The 12,611-nt window shown below is 42.3% G+C and overlaps 2 protein-coding genes across 2 annotated transcripts; both read right to left on the bottom strand.

The window, feature by feature from the left end:
• Nucleotides 1-234: 234 nt before the first annotated feature.
• On the bottom strand, nucleotides 235-2,661 carry LOC108158061 (augmin complex subunit dgt5-like). The gene is made up of 5 exons (XM_033391650.1): nucleotides 2,516-2,661; nucleotides 2,181-2,458; nucleotides 935-2,126; nucleotides 676-863; nucleotides 235-593 (listed from the first exon to the last, which is right to left on the bottom strand). Exons 1-5 carry the CDS (start codon nucleotides 2,608-2,610, stop codon nucleotides 349-351), a joined length of 1,998 nt encoding a protein of 665 aa, XP_033247541.1. The 5' UTR covers nucleotides 2,611-2,661; the 3' UTR covers nucleotides 235-348.
• Nucleotides 2,662-2,995: 334 nt separating this feature from the next.
• Nucleotides 2,996-5,625, bottom strand: LOC117187703. Its single transcript, XM_033390416.1, has 4 exons — nucleotides 4,038-5,625; nucleotides 3,822-3,977; nucleotides 3,599-3,766; nucleotides 2,996-3,545 (listed from the first exon to the last, which is right to left on the bottom strand). The coding sequence occupies exons 1-4, from the start codon at nucleotides 4,104-4,106 to the stop codon at nucleotides 3,390-3,392; spliced, it is 549 nt and encodes a 182-aa protein (XP_033246307.1). The 5' UTR covers nucleotides 4,107-5,625; the 3' UTR covers nucleotides 2,996-3,389.
• Nucleotides 5,626-12,611: the final 6,986 nt, after the last annotated feature.

The raw sequence follows: 12,611 nt of genomic DNA, 5'->3' as shown, positions 1-12,611 counted from the left end.
ATAGACCCAAAACCTCAAAATCTGCATTGGAATCGCGGCAAAATTCATATCCGAATGAAGGCAAGCAACATCGTTGTGTACATCATTAGCTCCTAAGCGCAACTCGAAATTCTTTTGAATACCGACATATTGTATGCCCAATTTGTAATGGGGGCGCAACAAAAAATCTATTTCGACTTTGTACTAATATATAAAAACCAAAACAAAACAAAAAAAAAAATGAATAAAAATATATAAAAGTAAGATTTATAATTTATTTTCCCTTCGAGGGATGTATCCATCTACAAAGTATTTTGAGGTTATGCATTCTAAGAATTGCCTGAACTATTTAGTGGCCATAACCGAGCCCTACATGGTGGCCATGCGATAATACAGATTGAACTCCGACTCGTAGTCGGAAAAGGTGCCGTTGCTGAAGACCTTTGTGGGAGGCACGTAGCGATTCAACGGATTCTCGAGTATGAAGTGATAGATGCGCTCAGCCTTCTGCAACTGAAGTCTGGACTTCACGGCGATGCCCGTTATGCTGTCCAGCTTTTGTTCGATTTCCTCCTGCTGGCGACGTGCCTTCAGCTTCAAATCGTGCGGATCCACTGTGGAGAAGGGGTAACAACGGGGTCAGACACGGAAATGATACAAAATGTCTACTCGGAAGGGTCGAGAATGCGAGCTTACCAATTAACGGCTGCAAACTCAATTTCAAATCAGACGTGTGTGCGGCAATTGCCGACGCCCACAAAATGCGTTTACGGACTTCCTGCAGGGCCCTGAAGGGTGTCAGCAGATGGCCCGGCACCAGTTGAACGGTGGAGGCCAGCTCCTGGGCTTCAACGATGAGCGGATTGGCCGACAGCAAACCAGCGCTACCAGAGAAGAGAAATATTAAATATTAATTGCATTCATGTTGGGGGCTACGACTCTGACCCCCACTTACCAGGATCGGGGTACGCAGCTAAACTTTACCAGCGGCATTTCGGCGAACGTGTTTACTTCGAGAAGGTGGCAGGGCACAAGGGTGCCGGGCCCAGATGTGAGAGTAACTGCCGAGCCGGCTGCTCCCGGCACCAGAGTGGAGTTGGCAATGCTGTTGTTGCCATCGAACTCAAGCTTGGTGCTACAGAACACACTGTCGTTGGCCATGTAGAAGCTTTCCGAGCTCAGCATCGACATGTTGTTGACCTTTAGCTTGGTGCTGATCAGCTGAGATTTGGCATTCTGGCTCTGGGTGGCTAGCAAGTTCTTCATCATGTTCCTCGAGTAGAGGATCTTCTCTTTTATCTGCGAGAGCTGGCCCATATCTTCCTGTATGCGATTGATGGAGGTGCTTTCTGCGCTGTACACCTGTTTCACGGAGCTTAGAATTAGGTCGTGATTTTCGAGCTGCTTGGCGCCGGCTTTCAGCTCCTGGCGCAGCTGCTCAATTTGCTCGACGAGGAAATCGTTGCGGGCCATATTGAAAGTCCGCATGGTAAACTGCACAAGAAAGTCGCTGATTAGCTCGTCCGTGCTGTCCTCGTCGGTACTGGCAATCGCATTGAAGCTGTTCACCTTCTTTTGCAGCTCGTCAACAAAAGGAGTATAGTCCTGGCAGAAGCGAGCCTCCAGCTTGTTCAACTCCTTATCAGCAGAAAGGTACCTGGCCGCCAGTCCGAGCATCTCCGCTTTGGTCTTCAGAAGTTTTACCTCGTAGTTGGTCAACAGGGGCTTGGCTTTTGGGGTGTTTCCCTTATTCGCCGTACTTAGTTGCATTATGTACTGCAGCTGTTTCTCCTTGATCTTCATTATTACATTGAAAAGTGGAGCATTAGGAGTTTTAGAAAAGATGATCCGCATTTCGTTCCAAAGCCGCTCCTTGGCCTGGGCCAATGCGTCTGCACTGTTGGTCTCGTCATTGCAGACACCATAAAATGTATCTAGCTCCTTGAGCGCCTGTTCCACTACCTTGGTGGCCCGCTTCTCGCTAGCGTTCTCCGAACTCAATTTGACTGGTGTGCTCGCCAAGATTTGGGCCTTGTTCCTCAGCTCCTGCTCATACGATTTTTTCATTGACTCCAGTTTCAGCTCCAGCATATTGCACTTTGACTCCAGAAGATCTCGCTTGTTCTTGGCCCTAATAGTTTGTATGTCTGCGAATAAGGTAGGAGGTTAGAAGATGCCATTTTTTTCTGTGCATTGCTCACTCTTTGATTTGATGCTGGCGGAAAGTTTATCATACGCCTGTCTGGCCTCCTTCAGAGTTTGTTCTGCTGTCTCCTTCTCCTTCGTCAGCTCCTTCATTTGTTGGAGCCTTTGAAGCTGCGGTGGTAGAAGGCTGCGCGAGGCTAGGGGCACCACCTTGCCCTTATGAAGCTCCACCTGGGCGATGAGCAGATTTGCCCTTACCTCCTCCACCTCTTCTCGAGGTCGAATACGTCTCTGCAGTTGCGCAAAAAGCTGGTGGGAGCGCGATTTGAAGATGCTGCGATCGGATATTTGACAATCATTAATGTCCTAGCGCCTATGGCTTCGAACTTACTTTCTGAGATCTTCATCGGCTGGTATGACACTGGGCGGACAGCCAAGACTTGCGGCCCATGCTTTAAATTCCTCAATTTTATCAGAGTGTGCCATTTTTAAAAGAATTATTTTTTTGAATTATTATCTGAACGCACACTGACGTGCCCGCGGATTTATCGACAAGATATATGGCCTGACTCTCAGAAATATACCAAAATATACAGTCTCATTTTAAAAATATACCGTAAATATACTGACGAATTCAAGTTCTTTTTACATATTCCTCGTTTTTGATGTTCCGACGAATATTACTATATATATAGCACATTTAACCATGCCCACATAATTTTATACGAATTATGAATCAATTTTCTACCTGACTGGCTTATTTTGAATACTCCACTTTGATTGTTTTTGCCTCAATTTTGGTTCCACAAAAAAACCCACTCAGCCCGCTTAAGACCCCTATATTTAAATAGTTCATTATTTTCGGTGGAAATAGGCCCCTTGGCCTATAATTGGTTAATCGTTCTCCGTCAAGAATTGGAATTTTGATGTTCCGCCGAATATTATTAGCTAGATAGAACATTTAGCCATGCCCACAAAATAATATCCGATTAATTAACCTATTTTCAACTTGAGTGGTTTATTTTAAACATATGCTTGAAGTTTATAACTCTTATTGGATAGCAGCTTTGCATAAAGAACTACATATGTATGTAGCTTTAATACCATTTTTCTAAAACCGGAAAACAATTATCCTCTTGCCATTTTGCATTAACATTCTAAACATACTAGAAGTGCTACATTTAAATGACATTTGTTTAAAAAAACATACGAATTTGATAATAAAGCATATTGTATAAACTTCTTTCTTCTTAGAGATGGAGCATTCACGAAAGGGTGAAATATAGTTTAACCACCGCACGGTTGATGCCGTAGGCCAGAAAGTGGAACTCGAACATGTAATCGCCCTCGGGAAAGGTCAGTGTTTTTGAGAATCGGTTATTGATCCGCTCGATGGTAAGCTTATCCACTAGTAGATCATGCTATAGAATATACATAAATATTTACATCATCAAAGAATCATCTCTTTACTTACATCGTAGGGACATGAATGATTCATATTCGAATAATCTTTGAAGATCTCATAAAAATAACTTACGACGGGGAAGGATTTTGGACGTTTAAGGAAATTGCAGCCATTCACAGTGAAATTGTAAAGGAATGGTTTATATCCACTGAATCGCTTGTACAGTCCAAATTTTGTCTGAAATGCAACAAAATTACAACAAAATTCGCTCAGCTCACCTTTACATCCATACCGAGAATTTGGTAACGGGAACTTGAAGCAGATTGACTTTCAGCGATAGATATTTGTAGCTCCGGTTCACAGATTTCAGATAACAATATTCAAAATCGGAGAGCTCCTGGTCCTCAGAATTGCACTTTATGTTCGTGAACTCCACTCGACAAGCGATCTTCGAGGTGTTGGTAATTGGTTGTACAAAAAGTTTCCACTCGTGTTAATTTATATTTACCTCTACGACAAAATGGGATATGACCAGGAGGTACACCAAAACATTGAGGGTAAAACACATCACGCACATGAAACCACGACGACTAAGTTCGATGTAATGCTTTTTTATATACCAATACTATTTTTATAGAAAACTTATTCTTATTATATTCAATGGTCATTTAAAATAAGCTTTTTAGTTCAGGTCTACTGATCAATTTCTATCTCTGGATATCAGCTTTGCATAGAGAGCTCACTGGCTTTAATACCATTTTGCTGAATCGAGATAGCAAGCAATTTCTGTCCATGGTCCATTGACACCTTAAAAAAAAACAGCTCCCTCAAATAACGTTTCAAATTTATAGGGTGTTTGAAAAAAACTCTCATTTACGGACAGATTGAAAAAAGAAACAGGATAAACCGTCATCACAGGAGTCTGTATATAAAATTTTAAAATGCACTTGTAACAGTGCGGTATTACAGGAGTATTGCTCCAGCTTTTATAGTTTCTGAGAACTAGGCGTCAAACAAGATTGACGGGCGAACGGACAGACAGACATGACTTAATCGACTCGGATATTGATGCTGATCAAGAATATATATTCCTTATGGGGAGGAAACGTTTCCTTATTGGCGCTACACATCCATTTTCCGCAAAAATCTAAAAATTCCGCAATCTTCCAACCATACTATGCACCAGAGCTTGCCAATATTTTAAATAATGCATCTCACATTAGCCAGTCGAATGAATTTTCAGAGAAACCTATGAAACCTCCTACTAACCGTAAAAGCATCATCTTTTTTTAAAATTTTACTTTCCCTGCAATTCTTCTCTTGTTACATACGGATTTTCAACGGTTTTTCAAGCTTCGATGGCGTCGGCCTTCGCCACTCATCCCACAATTATCCCAGCAGTCACTCCCAGCACCAGTCTCGGCCACATTGTCGTCTGCTCTCAAGGCTCCTTACAATTTTATAACTTTGTTCTTCTTCCAAAGAACGGAGTTGAGAAGTAGACTACATCCAGCAATCGCTAAAGACCTGGAGAACGACAAGGGCAAGCAACGTTCGATCAACGTGTTTATTTTCAAACGAAAATTTAAATTTTACGTTGCGTGGATGTGCATATCAGTGTGACCGCGGGTTTATCGACAAGATGTACGGTCAGACTCTCAGAAATATACCGAAAACTACGCCACAGTTTGAAAATATACCAAAGATATACTGCCGAACTATTTGAATTCGTATTCATATTCCTCGATTTTTATATTCGGTTAAACATTACTAGCTAGCTAAGATCCTCAACCCTGCCCACATAATTTTATCCGGTTATTGAATCAATTTTCTACTGATTGGATTGTTTTAAATACTCTTTTGTTTATAGGATTGTGTCTGAAATAAGGTTTTAGCTAAAAGGGTCAAGCAAATAAATTCTTCTTGACTTGTTCTTTTTTTGACCGTCTGGCAGCCCTGCATAGCAAGCAGTGCTGTAAAGTGTATTTATTTGAATATTTGAATTAGGCGCCCAAAAAGAATAGGGAAAAGTAATGATATAAAACTACGGGCACAAGGAAGATATCTAAGATTTGTCTTATCCTATGCAATGCTGTTGTTATATATGTATGTGGATAAAATATGTGGAAAAATTATCACATATTTTCAACAATAGAGAAAATATATTTTGTATGTATAATTTTTTTCTTATAACGAGACCTAATTGATCAAAAACTGTTTTTTTAATGTAACCTAAGGTTGTTTTTAGATCTAAGTCCTTATAAATAATTTAAAAATCATGAATATCATGATTAAGTTTCTGAAGTGATCTCCGTGATCTAATTCCAATTAAATTGTACTTCCAATTCGCAGATCAGTAGTCAAGGAGTTATAATTGATTCTAAATCATATTCCAAATCATTAATTTTCCAAAAATGATTAAATATTTCCTTTCATCAATCTGTTTGGGAAGTTAATTGCCCATCCTTCGCCTCCAGTCGATCATGGCACGCGCCTTTCATCAATGGACAGGAAAGTCCTCTACTAAGTGACCCACAGTGAAGTTGTCCTGTTTTGTCCCTTTTTTCCTAGGTTTCCTGGGCCCAGAGTTCAATATCCTTAGAGTGCAGCTAATCTATTTTCGGCCTCGGGCTCTCTGTTCAACGGTAGTCGAGCATGAAAATGCGTAAATTTCCACGAAAAACAGTTCCGTTTTCCTCTGTGGGGGAGTCCCTTTTCAAGTGTTGAGTGCGTGCCATTAGAGGGGGTAGCACGAGCGGCAACAGCTGCAGGATCCGAGCATCGAGGATCAACGGAACAGTTGCGTAAAATGCATTTTAATTTACAGCTACAGCTGCGCGAAATGCAACCATCCCCTACCCTTCCCCTTCCATCGCATCCCTGCCCGAAGTTCTGCTCTAATTTTAGTCAATGCGATCGGCGTGCAGTTCGCGATAGGATCTGGCCGAACTAGCCGCGGACTTTATCGCGTGTGCGGTGTGTCCTTGTGTCGCGTGGACAGGCCCGAAAAACATTACAAATTAGCATACTGATCCTGGTTGCGGGTGCTCCCGAAGCGGGGGTGTCCTGCGACCAGATGTCCTGCATCGCGTGCCCAACCCATCCCTATCCGATCCGATCCCTGCCCAGACCATCCCATGCTCTGGCTTAATTAAGCCTCACATCACATCCCATATGGCCTCCTCGCATCCCTGGCATGCAAATTTTTACCCATTAATCAATTTTGGAATGTAATTTGAATACTCAGGAATTCTGGTATTTCGATTCGGGGGAAAATGGCTGCCTCTCCGATAATATTATTTTCGGGGCTGTCATCACATGAGGGCAGGAACCCAAATGCATCCAGAAATGTGTGCAAACTATAAAAATATATTTAGTTGAAATGCTTTTGGAAATGGAAATATGGAATTTAAAATAGCTATATAATAATATCTCTGGGAGGAAAAGCCACAGAAATACGGTAAAGATCAAAGGAAATATACACGATGTCACGATGATTGAAATAGACTTCCACAAAAGACAAATACTCGTAGATGCACCTAAATGGAGATGTTTGGAAAGCCAGAGGGATGGAATATTCAAGTTATAGTCTAACGTGGTCTGTCTTTAACTGTTTCTATCCGCAAACCGATTAATAATGGTAAATATTTAGTGTATGGTATGGTATATGGATGGTATTATTCCTCACATAAGAGGGGGCCATTCGAATTGGATTGGAAGATCTTATGTGTTTAAGAAGGCATTATAGAATTAAGATTCTTTATCCATTCATCTCGACGTTTCTTACTATCATTTGTTATTGTATTTTGCCTCAAAATAACTTCAGAATCCAACATCTTTGATCTTCTATATCTTTACTAACGAAATTAATGGACGTTCTTTACCACCTATTAGTCCCATAATTCTTAAAACCATCCCAAAGTAACCGCATTTACTGCTGCCTGTCCACCCATAGTACATATCTAAAGAGCTCTCCTAACCCACTGTCTCATATTACGTTTATCAAAAAGAAAATATATCTTTTGATGCGATCAGCAACATCATTGTATTGCCTCTCAAATGACTTTAGCAGCGTTTGCCTTCTTCTTTTTTTTCTTCTTTTAATTGTCTGGGAAAATGAATTTTATCGTCACCCGACAATCTTTAAGCAAGAGACCCGCAACGAAGAGGGACAAGGAGAAGAGACAGCGTAAATTTTAACAGTCGAAACAATTACAGAAGTGTCTCCTCCATCTCCGTCTCCATCTCCATCACAGGGAGAACTGCTGGCGGTAGTTCCTGTCACCCTCTCACCCTCTAAACGGAGAAATACGTTACAAATCCAACGCTTGGACGACTTGGCCTGGTCAAGTGTTTGTTTTTGTTGCTACCGTCTTTCCCCTGTTGCTGGCCTAAATTTGCGCCGCTTTATGCTCACTGAGTAACGTGTGAATCAAGGAGGGGAGCGCACCTCCAGAAGAGGAAGTGTCCGCCGTCTCCGGCCTGGGTGCAATTTTGATTTTGGCCCCGCAGCGCTGGCATTGTTACGAGCCGGCCACAGGTGAGTGCGTTCTGATGCCTGGATGAGGGCCAGGTAACTGCTAATTGGTAGCAGAGTCCATGGGGGAACTGCAGGTTAAATTGAGGTCCACTTGGGAAGGAGTTTTCCCTTACATTTAAAAGGAACTCTTAGGCCACTTTGCTCGAGAAAGGAAGTAAGTCTAGTCTTAATTTTGCCTGAAGTTTCTAAATGAAGTTGAAGGGGGTCTCCAGCTTGGAAGGCGCCTTCCTTTGCATCTAAAATTTAGTGTCATATCTCTTTCGAAGACAAAAAGGTAGACCAACTTTCTTTACGATGACAAAAATCCCACCGAATGCAATCAAAATATTTACGGATGCACTCGAGTGTGAGCGATGGACAGAGGAGAGACGAAGAGAGATATGCACAGTAAGCATTATATCTTCCAATTCCAAATGGAAAGTCCTCTCGAGGTGTGAAAGGACAATGCGACGCTCCTAGAGAGCTGTCAAAGAAATGCAAATGCTGAAGCATGTACCTGGGTCTGGGCCTGGTCCTTCTAAGAGAAGGGGTTGACACTGGCGGGGCCAAGACAATGCAGGGCACGACAAAATATTTTCAACAATTTCGAGTGTCTTTTGCAGGACCCCGACCCAGGCAGCCAAGAACTTAGATTTATGTATGTAAATGCGAGTCCACCACTCAGACGAGGGCTGAAAGTCGAAATTAAGTTGTAATCTTTGTAATTTTGTCACTCACTTCCCCTCGGGCCCTGCGAAAGGGGTTGACAAGGGGCAGCTGCTCACTCCCCAGACCATCCTATCCATCCAGACTCATACTCCTATCGTATATGTAGGTCCTTCGTCCTCCCTATACTTTCCGCATAAAGCGACACATTTGTTTTGTAAATATTGCGTTTGTAATTAATGCGCGAATATCGAGAGAACAGATTCCATTCCTCGTATTCCCTTCTGTCTTTCGGAAAATTTGCATATGATTCTGACGATCGCCAGGACAGGAGGAGTCATTTTTCAATCGGGAGTCATTTTTCATTACACCCGAAAGGGGTTTTGCTATTCAAATTACATTCAACATAGATTAATGGGTTCAGCAATTTTGTTTGGGAAAAAGTTGATAATTTATATACCTAGCAAAAAAAAAAAGAAACAAAGAGAGAGAGATACATTGTGCTTTAGGGAAAGTAATAATAAATACAAATACTAAGATATGTTTCGTTCTAATACTAGTTCTTATCACAAGTAAATTTATTTACTTTTTCCAAGTATCTGAAACAAACATAAATCATATGATTTATGCATCTAGTTTTTTATGCAAAGAAAAGTCTCTCACTCCCTCCACAGATTCCCTAAGACCTTCGATCATTTGATCAAGCCATCAAGTAATAAACGGATTTTCACCAGTTCCCATTGAGCAATAAATCAACTGAAAACTTTTCAGCACTGCATTTGGCACATGCAAAATCATTTTGCAGAAATTTTTAAACATTTTATTACAACTCCAAGGCCCACCCTTCAGCACAGGACAGGGCCTCATCGAACCCTACTTAAGATGCGCTGAACTGCAGCAGACAGAAGACAATGGGAATTCGCAAAATGCAGGACCCAGGACACAGGAGTGTAGATGTTAACCCTTCTGTGGCATCACCAACCCCGACACAAGGATCGCATGAGATGGAGATCCCTGGCTCCGTGCTTTGCATATGTAATGGCTCTGTCTCCAGAGTTCCGTTGCGTGTTATTGCCCATGCCTAATCCCGGCTAATGGGCTTGCTGTGGCCGGGATTTGAATAATGCTCAGTTAACGCTTTAATGTGCTTAGCTCCCGGCGGGTCCGAGTCCGGTCCCAAAAGGAGCAACTAAACGTGTGTTAAACACTTCCTGTCTGGGACGAACCTCTGACTCCGATGCTCACTTTGTGTGCCGCAGCCCATCCTCTGTTCCCGCTGCAGTTCCGATTTCCCTTTATATTGGGTTCCATCTTTTTGGCAACATTTTTATTGAGCGCTGCGCGCAACGAATCCATCAATTTTATTGCCAACGCGGAATATTTTTATTTCAGATCAGCGCCAGGCATTGACGACACTTCCTGAAACAAAAGGAGAGATTCCCGGAAAATACGAAAAAATCAAGAAGGAATCGTTACAACTGTCGTAAAGTTTCCGCTGCTGGCAGAGCGACTTTAAGCTGCTTATGCAATGTGCTCAGAAAGAGAGAGCGAGAGAGAGAGCAGGAAAAGACTCTTTTGTAGAATGTATTATGTGATGGGCATACAAAGCATTTTGTGGTTTATCCTTTCAGCAATAAAAGTATCCGATTACGGAATGCACTCCGCTGAAACAGTGGGAACCTCGTCCCGTGTCCCATCCTGTCAGCGCATAGATCAAATGCATAACAGCAGGAGCAGGAACAGGAGCAGGCACAGCTGTGCCAAGTCTCAGTCGCAGTCCCGAGGTCTCTCACTTCTTTTAATTAAAGTTTTAAGCCTTTTAAATGTTGCAGACGGGATAAAACAAGGCGACAAGGGCAAGTTAACTGCCAGTCAAAGCGTTGACATGATATCCCGCCGCAGCCGAGTAAGCCGACACGACTGCCGTCCTGGGACTGCAATACTGTGAGACGACTCTCAGCTGAAACTGTAACTGAAACTAAGTCGAGCAGGAACGAACCGAGCTTCGACAGCAGCTGGTCGGTCCCTTGGGATACAATATTAAGTAAGTTTCTGCTGAGGCTCATCGTCATTCTGAAGGTGAGGAAAGTTGTCTGGAGTGGGAATCATGCGCTAAGAGATGAGCAGCCTCATTGGTAGTCATTAAAAACACAAAACTAGGAGGATACATCTAGCTTCCAGGTGGGATTGCTGCTGCAACAACAAAATACACCTAATTTCCAGCAAAAACGTTATTTCTTCAACGACCTTATGCACTCGCAGAAATAATATCATTGAAATGACACTCGGATGAGGAAAGTTATTGACCCGTGCTAGGGCGGGGGGCACTCGAGTGTGTATCGGTTTGGAAAATCCTCGAGTCACATCCTCTCGTAAGGAACCCGCTTCTCAAGTGGTTCCCGTTTTAGACAAACCCTTGCCACGGCTGCACATCCAACTGTCGGGGATTACAAGGGGATGAGGATGAGTCGCCGTCGTCGGAGAGAGAAAGTGAGTCCATCAACTATGGAGTTACATGAGCTGTGTCTGCTGGCCAGCTGTGTTGTGTGACTTATTCAAATTGATTTAAAAGGCTTCCTTGGCCCCTTTTGTCTTTGTGTGCCTCTGCAATCACTCATAATGATTATGGTGCCATTGTCTCAACCTCCAGTCCGTTCTGCTCATCCCAAATGATTCAATTAACAGAACAGCTGAAGCTGAAGTTGAAGCTCAGAGGTGGAAGCCGAGGCTGCAACAGAAGCGGGCTGACCAGTGGCTGTTATTTATGTGTCATGTGGGAAAAACAAAAGGGTTCGGGCACCTCACGTCAGAGAATCGGGGAAAAAAGAGCTCCCTTGCGCGATCTGGCATTGAGAACTTTTCCCGATTGCAGGCCCTTTTGTTTTCATAACTTTCGCTGTGGATATTTATGGGAAACCAGAGAGAAAACTCCACGTTCGATGGTCAGCCTGAAGGGGTTGTCCTTGCAAGAGGGAAAAATCTGCCCAGCATCAGGTAGAAATCAGCTTGGAACTTCTATCGAGGCTTTGACCAGGCAAAATTTTATTACAAATCTGTTCCCTTATCCGCTTAGATGCTGTTTGTCGAGCAGGAAACTCGGAGATTTTCTTTACCTAAAATGAAAATTAATTTTGTGGCTTCCCTGTGATTTTCTTGATCTAAAAATAAATGAAATTCAAATTTATTTGATGCCACAATTTTAAGGAAATGTTCTCGACCAAAGCAAATTGAAACCTGATTCTGATTCTGCTGTCAGCAGAGAAATATCGAGATATTCCTTTTCTAAACTAAAAAGGATTTGTCTTGTCATGAGATAGAGATTTTCTTCACTCAAATACTAAAGCAAATTGAAAGTTTCGTCAGCAAAAATTTAATGAAATTCGAAGTGGTTCAATGTACAAAATCAAATGAATATCAAAGAAAATTTTAGGATATGCTTTAACGAAGGTTGTTGTCTTGGGCTTTGTATGGTATTGTTTGCAGCATTGATACCTTTTTGAATTTACATTCAATATTTTATATATTCGTATTGTGCACTCTAATGAATCGCCTTACAAGCAGCGCTTCCCATAACAAATTGACATTTGTCTTTGCCGAAAATCCCCTCGAAATGGCATTAGAATCCTATTAACTAGACGCCGCAAATTCAGATACTTTTGGCCAGCTATTGAAACTGCAAATTAAGCAGACAAGCCGAGGGTAGCAGCGGATGGCACATTCAGTTGAGCAAATCAATTAGTCACAATGGCCCACGGACACAGGACAATACAATGGAAAGAGGATAGAGGACAGAGGACAACGAGTACCGGACACAGGGCTAGGGACAGAGCCGTCCCTTAGTCGCGACTTTTCTCATTGCTGACTGGGGAATTCCTTGGCTCATTTCTCTTACATACA

Source organism: Drosophila miranda, chromosome 3 (genome assembly GCF_003369915.1).
Source record: "Drosophila miranda strain MSH22 chromosome 3, D.miranda_PacBio2.1, whole genome shotgun sequence".
NCBI classification, from domain to species: domain Eukaryota; kingdom Metazoa; phylum Arthropoda; class Insecta; order Diptera; family Drosophilidae; genus Drosophila; species Drosophila miranda.
Note: the sequence above shows the minus strand (reverse complement) of the source record. Positions and strands in the feature narration are given on the sequence as shown.